Raw genomic sequence first — 20112 nt, forward strand, 5'->3', positions numbered from 1 at the left:
AGATGATGCACAGCGGTACAGACGGGAATTGGAAACGCAGGGAATCTAGGACAGAGGAACCTCTCAGGACCAGGGGTGACAGTGGCGATACCAGGGGGGAAAGGGAATGTAGTAGGGGGGAATGGATCACAGGGAGCTATGTGTGGCCTCCGGGCAGCGGAGGGGTGGGTGAAGGGAGATGCTGGACAGTGTAATATAAGATACAATAATAATTTATAAATTATTAAGGGTGCATGGGGGAGAGGGGAGGAGGAAGGGAAGGAGAGGGGGAAAAAAAGGAAAATTAGCGGGTTCCGGGAACCCAAGAGGCTAGCGAATTTTGGGAATGATGAGGGCAACAAATGTATAGATGTGCTTTACACAATTGATCTATGTATTGTAATGAATTTGTATGAGCCCCAATAAATTGATTAAAAAAAAAAACAAACTTGCACAAGGCCATCTCAGATACAACGTCTGGTCTCTACTCATCTGGAGCAAAAGAGAGAGGAAACTAAAGATTTGAAGAAACAAGCCGCAGGACAGTTGACACAAACTATGGTTGCACCTACCCTCAAACTCAAAGAACTTCCCAACATTCTAATCAGGGCCACAATAGAATGAGTGGGGTAGAGGGGTGTGGGTAGACCAGAACCTTAAATTCTTAAAAAGATAGAAACACACCTACTGGACTGGTTGAAACCAGAGGATCATTGTGCTAGGCTACTCCTTAAGCTGAAAACCAAAACGAACCCATGAGATTACTAGAAAGTTACAGACCAAATTGGCTTAAAAAGTAAGAATATCACCCATAAGTACATCACTCCTTTAGAAAGTCACCAGTATCAGACCAAACTGTCTGAGGTGAATGGAAGGGCAGCTGGAGAATGTGCGAGCACTGTGAAGAAAGTAACCACTATTACCCAACAAACGCGTGTGGGGACTGGTGAGTGGGGACCTAACCCACTGGTGAAACCTACACTGAAAAGGCAAAATACTGACTTATTAAGAGAAGGCAAAAATTACTGCCGGATGAAAAAGAAAAACCGGAACAGTGGTTGCTTCCCGGGGAGGTGTGGGAGTAGGGGCTGTCTGGGAAGGAGCATAAGGAACTTTCCGGAGCGCCATGGGCGTGTGCATTTGCCAAGGATCAGCAAAGGTGAGTGTGCCAGTAAGACATACATTCCACTCCATGTAGAGAACTATAAATACTGACTGCTAGCGAACAGCTGGCATACTAGACGTGTATGCTTAGGAGAAATCGATGCCTGCAATTTCTTTCTAAATGAACAAAGAAAATATGTGATAAAGCAAGCACAAGTTAGGAATTGAAAGACAACGGATTTTCTCTTTTCTTTTTTAAGTCATTTTATTGGGGGTTCATACAATTCTTATCACAATCCATACATACATCCTTTGTGTCAAGCACGTATGTACATTTGTTGCCATCATCATTCTCAAAACATTTGCCTTCTACTTGAGCCCTTAATATTGGCTCCTCATTTTCCAGCTCCCCCCTCCCTCATGAACCCTTCATAATTCATAAATTATTATTTTGTCATATGTTACACTGTCTGACATCCCCCCCCCTTCTCTGCTGTCCCTCCCCCAGGGAGGAGACCATACGTAGATTCTTGTAATTGGTTCCCCCTTTCTACCCCACATTCCCTCCACCCTCCAGGCATCGCCACTCTCACCACTGATCCTGAAGGAGTCATCTGTCCTGGATTCCCTGTGTTTCTAGTTGCTATCTGTACCAATGTACATCCTCTGGTCTAGCCAGACTTGTAAGGTAGAATTGGGATCATGGTAGTGGGGGCGAGGAAGCCTTTAAGAACTAGAGGAAAGTTATATGTTTCATCGTTGCTACATGCACCCTGACTGGCTCATCTCCTCCCCACAACCCTTCAGTAAGGGGGTGTCCAGTTGCCTCCACTCTGCTCTCACTGACAATGGGTTTCCTTATGAACATTTTAAAGACCCTCATATCATAAACCATCAATGTTAGAATCTAGGTGTTAATTATACCGCTATTCAATGTAAAATCCTTCCTATGTTACAGTATTTTATCGAATTTTCGGGAAAAAAACGACAGGAGAAAAAACCCCCAAAACTGTATTGCTATTATGAGGATTTTGAAAGGTACCACGGACTGCCAAAAGAACAAACAAACCTGTCTTGGAAGAAGTCCAACTAGAATGCGCCTTAGAAGCCAGGTTTTGTCTCCTGTGCGTCGGACATGTTATCCGGAGACATCAGTCCCTGGAGGACATCATGCTTGGTAGAGCGAGGGGGAGTGGAAAAGAGGGGGGCCCTCGGGAAGATAAACTGACACAGTGCTGAAACAGTGGGTTCAAACAGAAGAACAACTGTGAAGACGGAGCAGCGCCAGGCGGTGTTCGGTTCTGTTGTGCCCCAAACAGCAGCAACAAACCAGTCAACTGGATCAAGCAGTGGTCGTCCTCTTTGAGCGAGCACTCGCTTACCAAGTCACCAGAGGCCCAATCACTGCCATTCTCTCCTGCCTGAATTTACCTGCGTGGCCCCTTGTTGCCATCTGAGTTTGAGAGTCAGTCATGTAAAGGCCCAGAAGAAACAGGAAAATAGCAGAATAGTTCACAGGGCTCTCAAACTGTGCTCCCCAGAACACAGCACCAGCACGATCTGGAAACTCTGGTCACACACTCCGCTCGCTTGCTTGCTCGCTCGCTCGCTCACTCACTCACTCACTCACTGCCATTGACTCCAGGCTGACCCACAGCAAACCCCCTATGGGTTTCCGAGACTAACTGCTTACGGGAATAGAAAGCCCAGTCTTTTCCATTCTAATGTTTCTACCCAAGCCTTGGTGAACCCCACCATGAACTATACCCTATGAAGACCTTAGACGCTGGCCTTACAGTAAACATAGCATCCCCCAAAGGCCACTCCTGAAGGACTTGATGTGGAAGCCCGATTGAACAAACTGGATCCTACTTCAAAACTCCCTGTAGCCTTGGCCTTAGGGCTGAAACTCCCTAATGGAAGAGGAAGCAAAGGATGGCCTCCCCAAAACTGTGGAAATGGCGGCTGTTGACCAGCGATGGGTCCCCTGGCTTAGTGGGTGTCCAAAGAAAGGGGGACTCAGACCACACCATATATTTAGTACCTCAGTGCTCCCCTTGAATGAATATGACAGATATTAATCGGATAGGCAAGGATGTGCCCTTGTAAGAACTGTTACAGGAAATTTTCCCGTAGCACCAGCCCCCGTGCTCAGTGTGACCAGATCTGAATCACTTAAGAAACCAGTCTGTACAAAGCAACAACTCCTGGATTGCAGCTTGTAGTTGGACCATACTTGCCTAAACTCCTCTTACCAAAAGTACCTTAAATTCTAAGCCAATGGAAAAATTACTGATGTTATTAATGAAATCACCTTATACCCCAGGGGATGATTGACAATGTTTATCTTTTTTATTTATTTGCTGTTGTTCTTGTTGGTTTTGGTTGCTGCCACACTGTGACCGCCAAAGTAAATCAGAGTAGCTCATAACCGGTGCACAAGTAGATGGATTCTGGGCTCCCACTTAATTCTAGCCCCAATCTGGGAACAGTCAGTTCTTAAAATATGGCCCTTGCTTGATACTCACACTCATTAAAAGATCACTGAAGAAAAAGGTGCTACAGCAAAGTGTGGTGAAGAAAGCAGATAGTGCCCAGCTATCAAATGGAATAGTGTCTGGGGTCTTAAAGGTTTGTATGTAAGTGAGGCATCAATTAAGTCCCCATCAAAGAAGCACACCAGTCTATGATCCAAAATGGCAATAACAAAATCCAAATATGACGAAGGGAACAGTATCAGAGCTTAAACTGTGAACACTCAATGTGTAAAAGGCTGAGGAAGGCAGTGGGAGCCCCAAATCCATCTGCAGACTATCTAGTCAGAGCAAGCTTCTGGCAGCTCCCTTCCGGCCACAGGGATGGGACTCACAGCTGTACTATCGGACAGACTATTGTAGACTGGATTATGGTGGATCGAGTCATGGTATAATGTGGGTGGTCAGTTGACCCCCCTATTGACCAAACCTGAATTTGCTCTAGGCCCAAATATTTCTCACCTGTTCCACAACAGAAATTTATTGTCTGGCTTTTAAAATATTATTGGTGGTCTTTTCTTTTTCTTTAGTTTTATATTATTATCATTATTTTCTTCTTTCTGCTTTGTTTTGGTGTTTTAGTATTTCTAGTAGATGTCCCAGCACAAGAGGAGTGAATGCATAGACACAATAATTGAGGCAGTGTTTTATCGGGGATGTGGGGGGGAGGGGGGGCAAGATTTGGGCAGCAAACAATGAATGTGTGAAGGGGAAGGAAGCACTAGAACTGATTGTGATGATTTACAAGGGGGTTCCTTCCCCACAAAATGGGGGGGAAAAGCTCCGTTGGGCAGAGCTTCCATAGTACGCATGCTCCCCCACGCCCAACCAGGTGAGCATCTAGCAACTCCAAGTTAGTGCACCCAGTGGCATTATCTGGGAAGGTTCTCTCTGGTCATAGTGAATTCCTTCGTAAAAGCAGTTTCGTTCAAACCTCTTTTTTGTGATGATTGATTTAGGAGACCAGTGTGCGACTGTGAAATTTTGTTTCCTGCTCGGGAAAAATGCCACAGAAACTGTTGTGATGTTGAAGACAACTTAGAAGGTCAGCACTATGGGAAAAACTCAAGTGCATGAGTGGTTTTCTCATTTCAAAAAAAGTGAAATGTCGATTGATGACAAACCTCATTCTAGACATCCATCAAATTCCCAGACAAAAATGTCAATTCGTAGTGCATTTGGAGTTTGTTCCACCAGGTCAGGCTGTTAATCAAGCTTGCTATTTAAAGCAGTGGTTCTCAACCTTCCTCATGCTGAGACCCTTTAATAGTTTCTCATGTTGTGGTGGCCCTCCCAACAATAAAATTATTTTCGTTGCTACTTCATAACTGTCATTTCGCTACTTTTATGAATTGGGAGACCCCTGTGAAAGGGTCGTTCAACACCCAAAGGGGCCGAGACCCACAGGTTAAGAACTGCTGATTTACTGGTTCTGAAAAGATAGCCTAACAGTGTGTGAAAAAAAGGCCTGATTTGTGCCTGACAAGGGACTGGTTTTAAAACCTCGACAATGCACTTGCTCACGCAGCCATCTCAGTGCACCAGTTTTGGGCCAAAACAGCCTGCCTCTCTCGCCTACACACCTGACTCACCTGACCTCACTCCGTGGGACTCCTTGTTTCCGGGAATGAAGAGGGACATGAAAAGACAGCAATTTTACAACATAGAAGAGGTGAAGAAACAAATTAGGGCGAGGTGCTGTCAGCCATCCAAACAGATGAGTTTGAAAAGTGTTTCCAAGAATAGAATCGCAGATTTGACAAACGTATTAAGTGTAATGGAGAGTACTTTGAAGGTGATAAGGTTGTTTTGTAAAAAAATTTAAATACATAGCTTTGAAAAAAAGACTTCCGTTTTTTGGGGGTTACCCCCTCGTATATACAACTTTTTAAAAGCTAATTAACTACAGATGTATATGTTATGTGAATATAATATTATGAAAACTACTAAAAAACTTTTAAAGAGAAACCAAGTGTGACCCATGACTACCATGGGTGAAAGGAGGAAGAATTTTGGGTTACGGGCATTGAGTTTGTTAATGGGAGTGGAGTAATTTGGAAAAGGATATCAATAATCAATGCACAACATGAAGAATATAATTGATGGCACTGAATTAGAAGTTGCTGAATTGGAAAATGTTTTGTTGCTTATATTTTTGTCACAACTTTTAAAAATTACACTAATAACAGTGACTACAGAGAAGAATATTCTAAAATTGATTGTGGTCATGATTATACAAGTCCTCTTATATGACTGAACTACTGACTTGCATTGATGTGTGGATGACGTGCCAATAAACCGTCTAAAAGGAAGCCCAGTCTTTCTCCCACGGAGCTGCTGGTGGCTTCCAACTAGCACCCACGTGGCTCACAGCCAAACTGGAACCACTGCACCACCAGAGCTCCTTTCCGGTGACAGATTAGGTTTATAAAACCAGAAGCTACAGGGCTGGCTTCCACTCAACTGCTGTGAACAAATTCTCCACTGGATGCCGATACTAACACTGAAGAACCCTTGCTAAGGACCAGAGATCAAGGCAGGCTTTTCACAGTGCTACCAGGCACTGTCGAGTAAAAGGAAGCCTCGCCCTGCCACTTCTTCCGCGGCAGACGGGTTCATTCTGTTGGTTCTTGTTGGTAGGTGCCATCAAGTAGGTTCTGATCTTATCACAACAGAAAGAAACCCTGCCCTGTCCTGGGCCATCCAGAATCGGTCTGCAGTTCTCTTCAGGAGCAGCCTCCTCTTTCCACCATGGAAGGCCTAAGAGGGTCAAACTGCTGACCTTGTAACTAGTAGCTCCACTCCTAACCCACTAAGCCACCAGGGTTCCTTCAATACTTAAAGGGAAGCATTGTGCTTATCACTGTGTTGCTATAATATTTGGAAACCCTCCTTTTGTAGCACTTTTGCCTCCACTTGCATTTCGACTTCTTTACTCCATATGAATGTTTTTTTATTTTTCTTTGGGATTAGTCATATTTGACCAGTTCCCTGATGGTGTCAGGAGAAAGCTGAGCCTTTCTGCCCCTGGAAACCTAGGGGGGCAGTTCTGTCCTGCCCTATGGAGTCACCGTGAGTCAGAATGGGCTTGATAGCGAGGAGTCTGGTTTTCGCCCATGTTGTTAGGGCCGGGGTCGGTTCCGTCTCAGAGCAGAAGAAACAGGACGGTCTGCAGAAGTGCTCCTGTGCCTGAACCCAGTGGCAGCCACTGTCCAGCCATCTCATTGCGGGCCTTCTTTCCCCTGGCTCTCTGCTTTACCAGGCAGGATGCCTTCCTCAGGGACTGGTCTCTCCTGACAACAAATCAAAAGTACACTGAGACGAAGTCTCACCATCCTTGTGTCTAAGGAGTATTCTGGTTGTACTTCTTCCAAGGCAGATTTGTTCTTTTGGCAGCCCGTGGTATTTTCAGTATTCTCTCCAGCACCACGTTCAAATGAATTACAATTTTTAGCAAGTGCTCCGTTTTTATCTGTAAGAGTTATGATTTTACCTTTTTTATTCCTTTTGGAAAACGTATCTTCTAACAGTAGTTATTTAGCATGAACCCGATGTAAACACATTAATTTGGATAGAGGTCAAAACTGCTTATAATGAGGACAGTGTGACACATTTACCTAAGTTTTTAAAAATCCACAAGTACATTGTTCACGGACGCCTCAAAGGCTTAAAAGTGACGAGGAAGGGTCCACCCCTAACTCTGGGAAGGTGGGCAACCGGCTGAACTGGGGGTGGGGCTAAAGGAAACTGGCTCTGTCTATAATTGTGTTTCTTTAAACAAATAATCAGAAGTGGAAAAATAAGATGGTAACAACCACTAATTCTAGGTTACAGGAAAATGGCTTTAGTTATGTTGTGAGTTGTCCTTTCTGTTAATGATATTTCTTTTGAGAAAGGTTCCAAAATGCTTAGTTGTGCCATCACCCAAGCCTTATCACCCGAACTTTCCCACACCTCCAGAGCAGAGGCTGGGGACCGGCCTCAACAAAGGGGCTGTGTTCTACGGGGTCACCGGGAGTCAGCTGTGCAGGCCTCGCCCGTTTCCCCAGCACAGCATCGTCGGGTTCTCAGGGTGACCCAATTTAAAGAAAAACGTGTTGTTTTCGTTCAGTGCTTGAGTCAGTTCCAACTCAGAGCGACCCTACGTTCAACAGAAGGAAACTGCGTGGTCCGGCACCGGCCTCACCACCTTTCCTGTGTGTGTGCCCATCGATGCCCAATGCACAGCACAGCTAAATGTGGCTCTGTCCGCACCGCGACCACCTCTCCAGCACAGTCGGAGGTCCCGGTCACTTAGTTTTCAGTCAAAACAAGACACAAGCTCTTTCAGAATTATGGCCTACTGGTCTATCAGGAATGAGCCCTGGTGGCACAATGGATTAAGCACTGGGTTACCAACCACGGGAGAAAGATGGTGGCCACTGCTCTCAGAAAGCTTTATAGCCTCAGACCCCAGTGGAGCAGTTCCACCTGTCTTGGAGATGAGGACGAACTCCTGGCCAGTGAGCTGGCTTTGTCAGCAGCCCTGGGGACGTGGTGGGCAAGCAACCAGCTGCGAGCAGCAAAGACAGGCTCCCTCAGGGAGAGGAAGACATGGACGTGCCCCCTGGGCAGCCCACCGGCGGTATGGGCTCACTGTGAGTGGGAACTGCCTGGACGTTTGTCGGAAGTTTATCCTCGCTTCTGGAAAGACACAAGCTCATTGTTTCCAGGTCACATTATATTTTTGCTTAAATCCGATTACATGTGTATATAAGTACATATTCTCTTTATATAAAATACATAATATAAACTGATGTATATTATTTTATATATACACATGTGTATTTGTGTGTGCATACATACAAAGATAAGGGGACTTCAAAAAGTTTATAGCAAAATTGTATTATCTTACAATTCCATTTCTTTTTTCTTTTTTTTTAAATCATTTTATTAGGGGCTCACACGACTCTCATCACAATCCATACATATATCAATTGTGTACAGCACATTTGTACATTCATTGCCCTCGTCATTCTCAAAACATTTGCTCTCCACTTAAGGCCCGGGCATCAGGTCCTCATTTTTCCCCTCCCTCCCCACTCCCTCTCCCTCATGAGCCCTTGATAATTTATAAATTGTTTATTTTATCATATCCTGCCCTGTCCGACGTCTCCCTTCACCCACTTTTCTGTTGTCCGTCCCCCGGGGAGGAGGTCACATATAGATCCCTGGAGATCACATATAGATCCCTAATAATTCCATTTTCTATGAACTTTTTGAAACCCCTTAATACATATATTAGTTTGTGACAGAGACTGAGCTAGACTCTAGGGGCCAGAGAGTACATAACTTCACACAACTCCCCAATCATAGCTTCACACAACTCCCCAATATTTGGGTGCACAGTAATAAATAAATGAAGACCTAACCATCTGCCTCCTTCTCAACAGCTGTTTTTCTAGAAAGCTAATCACTGAAGCACAGAATAGTTTCCATTCGCCAATGAGCAGTCAGAACCGGCTACAGCCTTTGGTATTTTCTCTTGCACAGCTTCTCACCAATCTCACGCAGCACCAACTTCCATTCCACGGCCCATCGCGTCCCCTTCTCCCACATCTGCCCCTCTCCCACGCCAGCAGACCACTCCAGAAAGCAGACTCGCTGCCCAAGATTCATGCTAACGCTAAGTCACAGCAAAATAACAATAAATAAAATAATTTAAATACAAGTCAAGGATATTTCCTCTAAAAAAATATGCCTCAGATAAGATCAATCACTTTACAATCTCATCTTTACAAATGTCCTCTAGCTATGGGATGTTTCCCCAATTACTTTATTTTTAATATCACCACCATCTGTCAGCCTGTTGTCCTGTAGACCTTACACACTGTTCTGATGCTGGAAGCTGTCCCAGTAGTATTTCGAATACCAGCAGGGTCACCCATGTTGGACAGGTTTGGCGGAGCTTCCAGACAAAGGCTAAGGTAAAGGGCTTGGTGATCTACTGCCAACGAAAATCTTTTAAGGTTACAGCAGAGTACTGTCCAGTAAAGTGCTGAACTAGGAGCCCCATAGGTTAGAAACACTCAAATACACATCAAAGCAAGCATACACTCAAACATGCCAGGAGTCCTAAAAATGTGGCTCAGTCCTCAGCTTATGCACATACACAGCAACATTTCCTTATTGTGGGATACTAGCACGGAGGGAAATAAAACTGGGGCTTATTCCCTGACTGGTTCGGAGGGAATCTGGAAGACTAGTATTCCATGGCAGGAAGACCGCCACTCTGGTAGTTGGAGATATAGTCCAGGTACATGTTCCTGCAGTTGTCTATCATTTCCACAGTTTCTCCCTTAAAGCTGTGCTGCCTTAAAGTGAGCACATGGATAATTCATTCTCCCTATAGAAGCAGACTCTATTGGTTCCATTGCTTCTCGCCACGGCATCCAGCCTCTCTCATACCTTCCTCCAATAGAAGATGTGCATAGGGGGACTTTATCCCCAGTGCCTGGATTCAAAATGTTTGTTATAAGCCTGAATTTTTTGGCTATATTAATTGGATCGTGAAGTTTTGCCTTGACAGCTTTCAATGTATAGAAAATAACCATGTCGCCCATGTGGCTTTTGAATTTTATATATAAAAGGGGGACTTGTTGGGGGAGGTCAGATGCTTACAGACATCCTCCCTGAAGACAGTCACCAGACCAAGGGGTGGGCCTGCTCCCTGCTGCTGGGGACAATGGGCTAAGGCCTGTGACCATTAGCTTGGTTCCTGTAGGCGGGGTTTACACCCTACTGCTAATGGTTCTTATGGAGATCCAGAGAACAGTTCAAACAGCTCAGTTAAGCTGCCATCCTGTACCTGGGATCTGCCCATCTTGTCACACGTATACCCCCTACCCCTCCTCTTCCTATTGCGTGTATGCCCCTAGGCCACCCCCTTCCATTAATGCATAACCTATAGTGCAAACCCTTCCTGTGATGTATGTCTTTACCTGTAAATAGTGGGCTTGCACGCCCCCAAAGGTATATAGGCCTGGGTTAACTATAGAGAGGGCTCTCTCCCCTCTCCCTCTCCCTCGGCTCCTCCCTTGGCCTCTCCTTGGCTCCCTCTCCTGTTTCCCTTTCCCCTTGTCCTCCTTCCCTTCCCCCTCTCTCCACGTGGACCATCAAGAGGGGCTGAGGTGAGCATGCTACCATGAAATGTGTCTGACTCCATTATTTGACTCTATCTCTCATGCTCTCGATGACTAACATAATATTTATATATCTCAACCGTACAATTGTGCTAATTAAACCCACGATTAGTGGTGGGGGGGTTGGCATCCCCCCTCATACCACACCTTAGCTTGCACACACGGGATGGCCACAAATTGATTCTGATGGCAACATTTTGAACACAAAATAACTAGTTGAAGACTGATAGCTTAAAACCACCTCAGTCTTGTTTGGGTTGCTTACAGAGGGCAATTTATAGTGCTGTCAGCAAATGAGAAAGACCAATTCAACACCGATTTATTGTCTATTCCTGAGGACATGAACCCAACAGCTCCAAGTGCATGCAGATTTTCATGGTAAGCCAGCCTTTTAAGGCTAGATTTTTTTAAAAATAGAGTAAGTGGTTAAGTGTAATGATGACAAATCAACTGGACACACTGCAAAAAAAAGGGACAGAGTCAATGTTATGTAAATGGATACTAGTAGCCTGAGACAGAATATTTAATGCAAGCATCTTATACATATTCAAAAGCAACGAATCAAAGAAGTAGTCTAGAAAAATCTATTGGCTAGCTTAAAAACTGGCTCCTGCACTGATAAAGCGTCTAAGGTCAATGATGCATGTGAAAAGCTTGAAGAAAAAAGTTCTATGAATAAGAAGAGAAGGGGGGGAAAGGAAGTGGTGTTTACAAACCCAGGGCCAAGGGAACAACAAGTGATCCAAATTGGTAGTGAGGAGGTTGTAGGAGGCCTGGTAGGATGTGATCAAGGGTAATGTAACCAAGAGGAATTACTGAAACCCAAATGAAGCCTGAGCATGGTAGTGGGACAAGAGGAAAGTCAAAGGAAATAGAGGAAAGAGCTAGGAGGCAAAGGGCATTTACAGAGGTCTAAATACAGGCATGTACATATGTAATTATATTTATATATGAGGATGGAGAAATAGATCTATGTGCATATATTTATAGGTTTAGTATTAAGGTAGCAGATGGACATTGGGCCTCCACTCAAGTACTTCCTCAATGCAAGAACACTCTGTTCTATTAAACTGGCATTCCATGATGCTCACTTTCCAGACACGATTGTTGAAGACAAAGCAGGTGCATAAGCAAATGTGGTGAAGAAAGCTGATGGTGCCCAGCTATCAAAAGACACAGCATCTAGGGTCTTAAAGACTTGAAGATAAACAAGCGGTCATCTAGCTGAGAAGCAACAAAGCCCACATGCAAGAAGCACACCAGCCAGTGTGATCATGAGGTGTCAATGGGATCAGGTATCAGGCATCAAAGAACAAAAAATCATATCATTGTGAATGAGGGGGAGTGAAGATTGGGGACCCAAAGCCCATCTGTAGGTAACTGGATATCTGGAAGGGTCTTGGCGAGGAGACAAGCCAGTCAGGGTGCAGTGTAACAACGATGAAACATACAACTTTCCTCTAGTTCCTAAATGCTTCCTCCCCCCAGTATCATGATCCCAATTCTATCTTACAAATCCGGCTAGACCAGAGGATGTGGTACAGATAGGAACCAGAAACACAGGGAATCTAGGACAGATGACCCCTGCAGGACCAGTGATGAAAGTGGCAATACTGAGACGGTGGAGGGAAGGTGGGGTAGAAAGGGGGAACTGATTGATTTTAAGGATCTACATAGAACCCCCTCCTTGGGGGAAGGACAACAGGGAAGTGGGTGAAGGGAGACATCGGACAGCATAAGACATGACAAAATAATAATTTATATATTATCAAGGGTACATGAGGGAGGGGGGAGCTGGGAGGCAGGGGTAAAAATGAGCTTATACTAAGGGCTCAAGTAGAAAGCAAGTGGTTTGAGAATGATGATGGCAACAAATGTACAAATATGCTGGCACAATGGATGGATGGATGGATTGTGATAAGAGTTGTACGAGCCCCCAATAAAATGATTAAGTAAGAAAGAATGAGAAGGAAAAAACAGCATCTCCCAATTTGTGCTATTTTATAAAGTACAGTATTTTAAAATATGCCCTTACCTTTAAAACATAAATTGTGTGAAGTGGGCTTTTGATCAATTCACCTAAGCACCTGTTAGACACTGAATTGCGTCGCCTGAAAACATATGCTGAAGTGACCACCCACGGGGACCTGTGCCTGTGGCCTCGTGTGGAACAGGCCTGGGAGGCTGTTCGCATTCACAGGAGGCTTACTGGAGTAGGGTGGGCCCTGAACCAACAGCAGGGGTGCTTCACAGAGGAGGAGGAGAGCCGCAGAAGACATGCAGAGAAGAAAGCCAGAAGATGGAGGCGGGGACTGACATGTCCCGGAGCTTAAGGATGGCCAGACCACCAGGGCCTAGGAAGAACCATAAAGGGCCTGCCCCTGTAGAGCCTTCAGAGATCAGGGCCCTGCTGCAACCTCTACTGTCCACAACTGTCAGACAATACCTTCTGTGGAAAGCCGCCAGCTGCGATACTTAGTTACAGCACTGCAGGCACACAGAGGGCCTTGAACAGTTCGTGAGAAGTGGAAATAAAAGAAAATGGAACATCTCCACAAACTTTGTGAAGCCTTCTCATATTTCTGAGTTGACAAAAAACTACTGTGGGGACTCTTCAGGGAAAGTAGGAGATTATTTTATACTTGAGATTGCCTTATAGTTGTGTACATGTGGTAGATGCTAAATTTCGATAAACTGAGGGTGGTGGGGTGGAGGAGGAATAGATCCACACAGCTAGCCTACCAAGCATAGCTCTGCTCCTTCTACCAGGAACATAAACGAGCGTGTGCTAAACGCACAGGCTACACAGGTGGGAGCGGGAGAGCGGGCGCACACCCACAAATAAACGTAGATCTGACATATCTGAAGGTGTGTATTTACTTTTGCTACAAATACAGCCATGACTGGGGCAGCACACAGAGGGACGTCACGACAACTTTAGAGGAGCAGTAGCGGCTGGGGGTCAGAGCCATGGTTTCAGGGATATTTTGGTGAGTAGTGACTGGTGTCTTCAAAGCTCCTGACAGCCCTTTACCGTGCAAACACTGGTCTTTCCGCATCCAGAAGATAAGAGCGAGAAACGCAAACACACATGCAAACAAGCCGCGCAATGAACCAATGGACGATGCGAACAAACGTGTCTACCAGCCTGAGACCAGAAGAACTAGACCAGTGCTCTCAACCTGCCTCGTGCGTGACTTTCATACAGTTCCTCATGTTGTGGGGACTCCCAACTATGTAATTTCCGTGACTACTTCATCACTGTCATTTTGCTACTGTTATGAATTGGGCGACCCTTGTGAAAAAGGGTCGTTTGACCCCCACAGGGGTCACGACCCACAGGTTGGGAACCGCTGTCCAAATGGCGCCCAGCTACTACTGCTGACTACTCCACAGAGATTCACATGAGAGGGCACCGAATAGAGGGGCGATGTGGAACAGAACCCAAATCATATAAAGACTAGGCGCACTAGGAGGATAGAGTGGTGGGCCCTCCAAGACGATGGCCCTGAGTCACCCTTCAGTCTGGAACTGAACTTATCTCTCCTGTATTTGAATAATAAGCTATAATGAGATTGAATCGTTTGTATTTTTTAAGACAATAAAATAATGCCACAGCAAAAAAAATTACAAATAAGTTTAATCAACTTAACAGCTGTAACTTGAAATCTCTCAACAGCCGGACTCCTAGGGTCTTTCCTGGAACACCTGCCATTTCTGCTTTCAGAATCGGCCCTGGTTCCTGGCCTGTCACTCGGGGCCACTGGAAGTCTCTCCCATCTGAATGATCTCATCTCCTGCCACACAGACACACAGCCTCCACTCTGGTACGCCTTTTCCTCGTAGTTCCCAGCCAAGCCTGAGCCCTCCCTCTCACGGGAAAGGCTGCCTCCCACTCCATCCTGTACAGCCCACCTTCAGGCCCCCACTCTCCATGGAGTCACCTGACAGCTCAGCCCAAAGCTGGCTCCCCACTCTCTGAAATCCCAGTGCAAGGCAATTACAGCACAGCTCCTAACTACATGGGAGTGTACCGTATTCTGTGAAGCTTCTGGCATCTTCTCCCCCCCACCCCCCACCCCCGGAGAAAAGAATTTTGAGAGCAGGGCCCAGGTATTCTCCTTCAGAGGGGCTGTGCACATGACGTGACACTGTTGAGTGGCACCTGTTATTTCCAGCGCAGGATGCTTTTGCTCCAGTAGACTGTACCAATGGCCGCACCACAAGGAAAACGGGAGTACAGTCTTCTGTGAACAGCAGTATTTGGCAAGGCTGTTACCGCTTGAGCCTGTGCCAGTGTTAACCCGCTGGCCTGAATCACAGAGCCGTTACACTGGGGTTATTCCAGATGGCACAACAAGGTAGGGAGCCACTAACAGAAGCAACACCACAGTATCTTGCTTCCTAGAGTCACAAAAGGGAAATACACCAGCAAATACACCCTTTTCAAGTAGGAACTGTCAAAAAATATCCCAAACCTCACTATTCCTCAAAACCTTCAACACCAAGGGAACACCACCTTGATCTAAGCCACCATCAACTCTCACCGGGAGTCCTGCAATCGCCTTCTGACTGGTGTCCCTGCATCCCTCTCCCCTCCCCACAATCCGCTCTCAACCCTAACCCAAATAAGCCTATGAAAAATGCAAGCAGGATTTTAAAACATAAATAACAAGAGCTAGCAGATTGTGTCACCCCATTTCTTAAAACCCTCCAATCAGCCTGGGTCCTGGCAGGAAACAGATGGCACATTTGAATTATGTAATTGGAGGAACGTTTCTAAAGGAAGTGTGGGCAAAGGTATAGCGAGGTGTAAGAAACCAGTCAGTCCTCCTGGGCTGGCAACACAGGCGGAGGCTGTTTGATCCCCTCCAAGTGTGAGTGAAGGCGTAAAGGGAGGAGTGGTGAGGAGACAGCAATCTAGAGAAGGGACCTGGCAGGGGACATGACTTTCCTGAGTCTAGGGAGCCTGCCAGGCACACAACCTGCAGGGAGAGATTACATACGTCGAACACTACTCCAGGATGGCCAAGTACTACCAGAGATCACAGGTCTGGCCCCAGAACCACAGAACAGGGTGGACAGGGGTGAAGAGTGAAGCCTGGGGGGTGGGGTAAGGGTGGAAGTCAATGCCAAGTTGCCAGCCAAATAACTTCCTGTTGCAATAAAGGCATTTCAGAGTAGCTGCAATGGCCTCTAAAACCCTACATAATCCCACCTCAACTCCTGTTCCTCGGACTGACCTCTCCTCACAATGGCTCTCTCAAGCGCAATCCTGCCTCAAGCCGCTTGTACTTGCTTTCTCTTCCCTCAAATGTACACCTGGCTGGCTCCCTCAGTCACTGCAGGTCTCAGATGCTCACATCAGAGATTGCCTTTTGCTGCCTTACATACAAACCCCCCCTGCCATGTTCCTACCGGCACACACACTTTATTCCCCGAATCCTGGAAATACTTTTTTCAGCAGCACTTCTCACTAAATTTACACACACACACACACACACACACACACACACGCGCGCGCGCGCGCGCCTCAAAATGTTCACAAAAAACTTCCATATTTTAATTGTTCTATAAACTTTTTGAAGAGCTCTCATATGTGTGCATATACACATATTTTCCTCTTCTTTTAAAATTGCCTCCCTAGCCTAGACCAAGTTTCATGAAGGATCAATTTGGCCTCCTTTATGCACTGATTTACTCCCCGGTATGTAGAAGGCACTCGAGTTATTTGTTGAATGGGTGAAAACGAATGAAGGGAACAGAAGCACCCACAGCTTAGGGCTCTTTCCACAGTTTTAAGGTTTAACTCCTACCATCCAATTATTGTTTAAGAAACCACTCAGCTAGGAAGCAGAGGACAGGCCCACAGCGGAGCTTCAAGTAAAGCCCTGTGAATAAATGGAAGTTTCAGGAGGAAGCAGATTATGAACAAACCAACTTCCAATTCCCTTTTTTCCATCCGCATCTATCCACATTATTATCTGCTGGGAAAATTCATTTAACTTTTATATAAGAGGTGACTTCCTATCATCTTAGAACAAAAGGCTTGTCCTGAATCAACTCAACAACCTATCACTGCAAAAATCCCATCTGGAGTTTGTTGATGGGAAATTCCTTTGCAACCTTCTGCAAGCCCTCTGTGGAAGGAAGCCACAGTGGGCTAATAAACTGCAGGACTCGAGTCCAAAGGTGAGGGTTTCCTTCTCGACCCCCAAACTGACGAAGCATAAATGTCCAGTTAAAATAGTTTCTGTGTCCGATGTAGATAACCCTTGTAATTAATTTAGTCATAAATATACAACATAATCATCCCTATTGATTTTTCTCAGAGCCCTGACTTCTGGTAGAAACAACAGAGGCAAACCTACTAGGTTTAAGCCTGGGGACAGATACCCACTGCCTTCAAGTTATGCCAACTCATAGTAACCCTACGGGACAAGGTAGAAGTACCCTCGTGAGTTTCCGAGACTGTTAATTCTCTTTTTAAAAAGATCATTCTATTGGGGGCTCTTACAGCTCTTAAAACATTCCATACATCAATTGTATCAAGGATATTTGTATATATGTTGCCATCATTTTCTAAGCACTTACTATTTGAGCCCTTAGTCTCAACTCCTCCTTTTTCTCTCCCTCCCCCAAGACTGTAATTCTTTAAGAGAGTAAAAACCCCAAATCTTTCTCCTGCAGAGGGCTGGTGGTTTCGAACTGCTGACCTTGCAGCTAGCAACCCAATGTAACCATTAGGACACCAGGACTTTCTTGGGACTGATGTTAGGAAGATCTTAATTTAGCAAACGGCCTCATGAAGCATTGTGAGTGCTAAAAAGTGCCTCCTAACCAGTTCTCCTATCTCTCTACAACAACTAACAAACTTAGGGGCAGTTCCCAATTAGAGAATGAGAAAAATAAGGTGAAAGCTTATCTTTTCAAAGTGCTAAATTCCGTGCTACTTCTAGGCCTTTGAGCACAAGGCGTTCAGAAAGCGACACTTTCCCTAGGCACTTCTGTGGGTTTTCCGGTCTCCCCGCCACTCGTCCCAGCGCGGCTCCCGGTCTGGGGCTGTGTTCGTGTGATCTTTGTATGTAGCGTTTAACTTTGTGTCCAACACACACAGCTGGCGCTCCCATTCACATACTTGTCTGACTTCTAAAACGCTCACCCCCGAGGCAGGCCCAACCCGGCTCTGCAGTCGGATATTAAGCAGATTATGGAGTAGCGTGGTGGCCGGATGGCCGCTTCCCTGCCCCCGACTAAGTCCCGAAACCGCAAACGACACCGTGCGTCCCCGAACCTCACGCAGCCCAGGCACAAGGGAGTGGGCTGTGGGACCCGCCCGCGCCGCCTCCGTCCGCCGGGCGCAGAACAAGTTTCTCTCCTCTAAGGGAGAGCGACCGCGCCCCGAGTAACGTCCCCTTCCCAATTTGGCCCCCGCAAGTGCTCCACGCCGAAGCCCCAGCCGGGCGCCCAGAGCCTCCCAGCGGGCAGGGGTCGCGGTGCACTGTGGGATTGGTAGTTCCGCCGTGAGTTCCCCCGCCGTGAAACCCTACGGACCGGACTCCCGCTCCCAGAAGCCGCCGCGCGGGCGCCTCGCCCGCTCCTGCCACCTCACCTGTTCTATGGACGTGACTGTTTCCACCGAGTCGTCCTGCAACCGCTCCCGCGTGTGCTCCGGCCTCAGACTGTACAGCGGCTCTGACCAGACCGGGGCGGAGGGTGGAGGGCAACAGTAGGTGAAGGAACTCGGAGAAGCCATGATCAGGAGGACAGCAGGCGGTGTACTGGACTCGGCTTCACCAAGCAACAACGCGCATTGAAACTCGAGCGGGCAAAGGCGCTACGGCGAGCGGGAGGAGTCAAAAAGAGTTTGACGGCGAATCTCTCTCCACCTACGAATCTTCGAGGAGTGAATCACTTGATGCTGCCGCCCCCTATCGGACAGAGGAGCTTCTGCAAGAGACTGCATATCCGGCGCCCGGGAAGGAAAGATGTGGTCATGTGCATTTCATTTCGGAGAGATGGCACAGATGCCTCGCTTCCGTTATGTAATTAAAAAAGAAAAATTACTTGCAACACAGTGCTAATTCTTTCTTAATTGTAATGACAAGAGTTTGCAGTTTTTAATGCCCAGGAACCAAATGAGGGTGGCTTTAACAATCTTTCTGACAGCTCCTCATTGCCACTGCCCCAAACAAGCTACGAACTTCTCAACAAAGGTGAAATTTTGCCATGCTAGGACTCAGTGGTTATTTATGGATTGAATTATATCCCTCCCCCCGAAAAAATGTGTTATAATTCCTAACCTCTAAATTACGTATAGCCAGTGGTTCTAATTCTGTTTAGGAATTATGTATCCGTCTTTGTGAATGAAGCAGCATTCGGTGTAAAGTGTGGCTGGAGTGAACCTCGGAGCCATAAAAACCGAGTTGGAGGAAGAGAGGTGATCTACCACGTGAAGTTTACCAAGGAGCCAAGGAATGGAAGCCGAAGGACAAAGACCTACCCCCCAGAGCCCCGGCCCTGAATTCAAATTCCTAATCTCCGAAACTGTGAGAAAATAAATTTCTGTTCGTGAAAGGGACCCACTTATACTTCTGTTACCGCCGCACCAGAACTAAGACAGTGACAGAGGGAAAGGGCCGTGTCATGGGGGTCAGAGTGCAATCGAAGGAGCTGAAATGCAATAGAAGCAACAACGACTTTGTGATTGAAACCGCCATGAAATCGAGGCCCTCGTAGAAACACACCTTCCTTCATATGAATACAGGTGCAATAAGTGCCGCGGGGTCAAATCCAACTCATTCACACTGACCCTGGGTGATGGGGCAGAATTAGCCCAATGGGGGTGGGGCGGCTGGAGGGGTGGAGCCCTCACCATTGTAGAAGCTGACCTCCAAATCCTTCTCCCGTGGACCCTTTGGTGAGGGGGGCGTGTCAAATCACTAGTCCCTCAGCCAAGTGTTTCACTGCTGAGCTGCCAGGTGCTAACACTACGAACCCCAAAGTGAACAGAAGTGAAAGGCCCCGGCACACTTTTGAGATGGAAGAGCCAATCCTGTACCTCACAACAATTTAAACATTATTTGAAAGCCATAAGCATATTGTTACAAGGAAACTGCCATTATCTGAATAACATCCTTAAACATTTTTAATAAATGAAACGGTGAGTTTTATTGTCATTTTCTTTCTTTTTTAGATTAATAAATCATTTTATTGGGGGCTCTTTTTTTTTTAACATTTTATTAGGGGCTCATACAACTGTTATCCCAATCCATACACACATCAATTGTGTAAAGCGCATTTGTACATCGTTT

At 46.2% G+C, this 20112-nt stretch overlaps 1 protein-coding gene across 1 annotated transcript in view; it reads right to left on the reverse strand.

Moving 5' to 3' along the window:
- Positions 1–18598, reverse strand: part of LOC101646635 (protein farnesyltransferase subunit beta) — an 80609-nt gene extending 62011 nt beyond the window's left edge. The window contains exon 1 of the mRNA XM_004698654.2: positions 18411–18598. Within this exon, the coding sequence (XP_004698711.1) occupies positions 18411–18554 (144 nt within the window). The 5' untranslated portion in view covers positions 18555–18598. The remainder of the gene's footprint in view (positions 1–18410) is intronic.
- Positions 18599–20112: the final 1514 nt, after the last annotated feature.

Source organism: Echinops telfairi, unplaced genomic scaffold, assembly GCF_000313985.2.
Source record: "Echinops telfairi isolate 266 unplaced genomic scaffold, ASM31398v2 ScPeMD7_18;HRSCAF=68, whole genome shotgun sequence".
NCBI classification, from domain to species: Eukaryota; Metazoa; Chordata; class Mammalia; order Afrosoricida; family Tenrecidae; genus Echinops; species Echinops telfairi.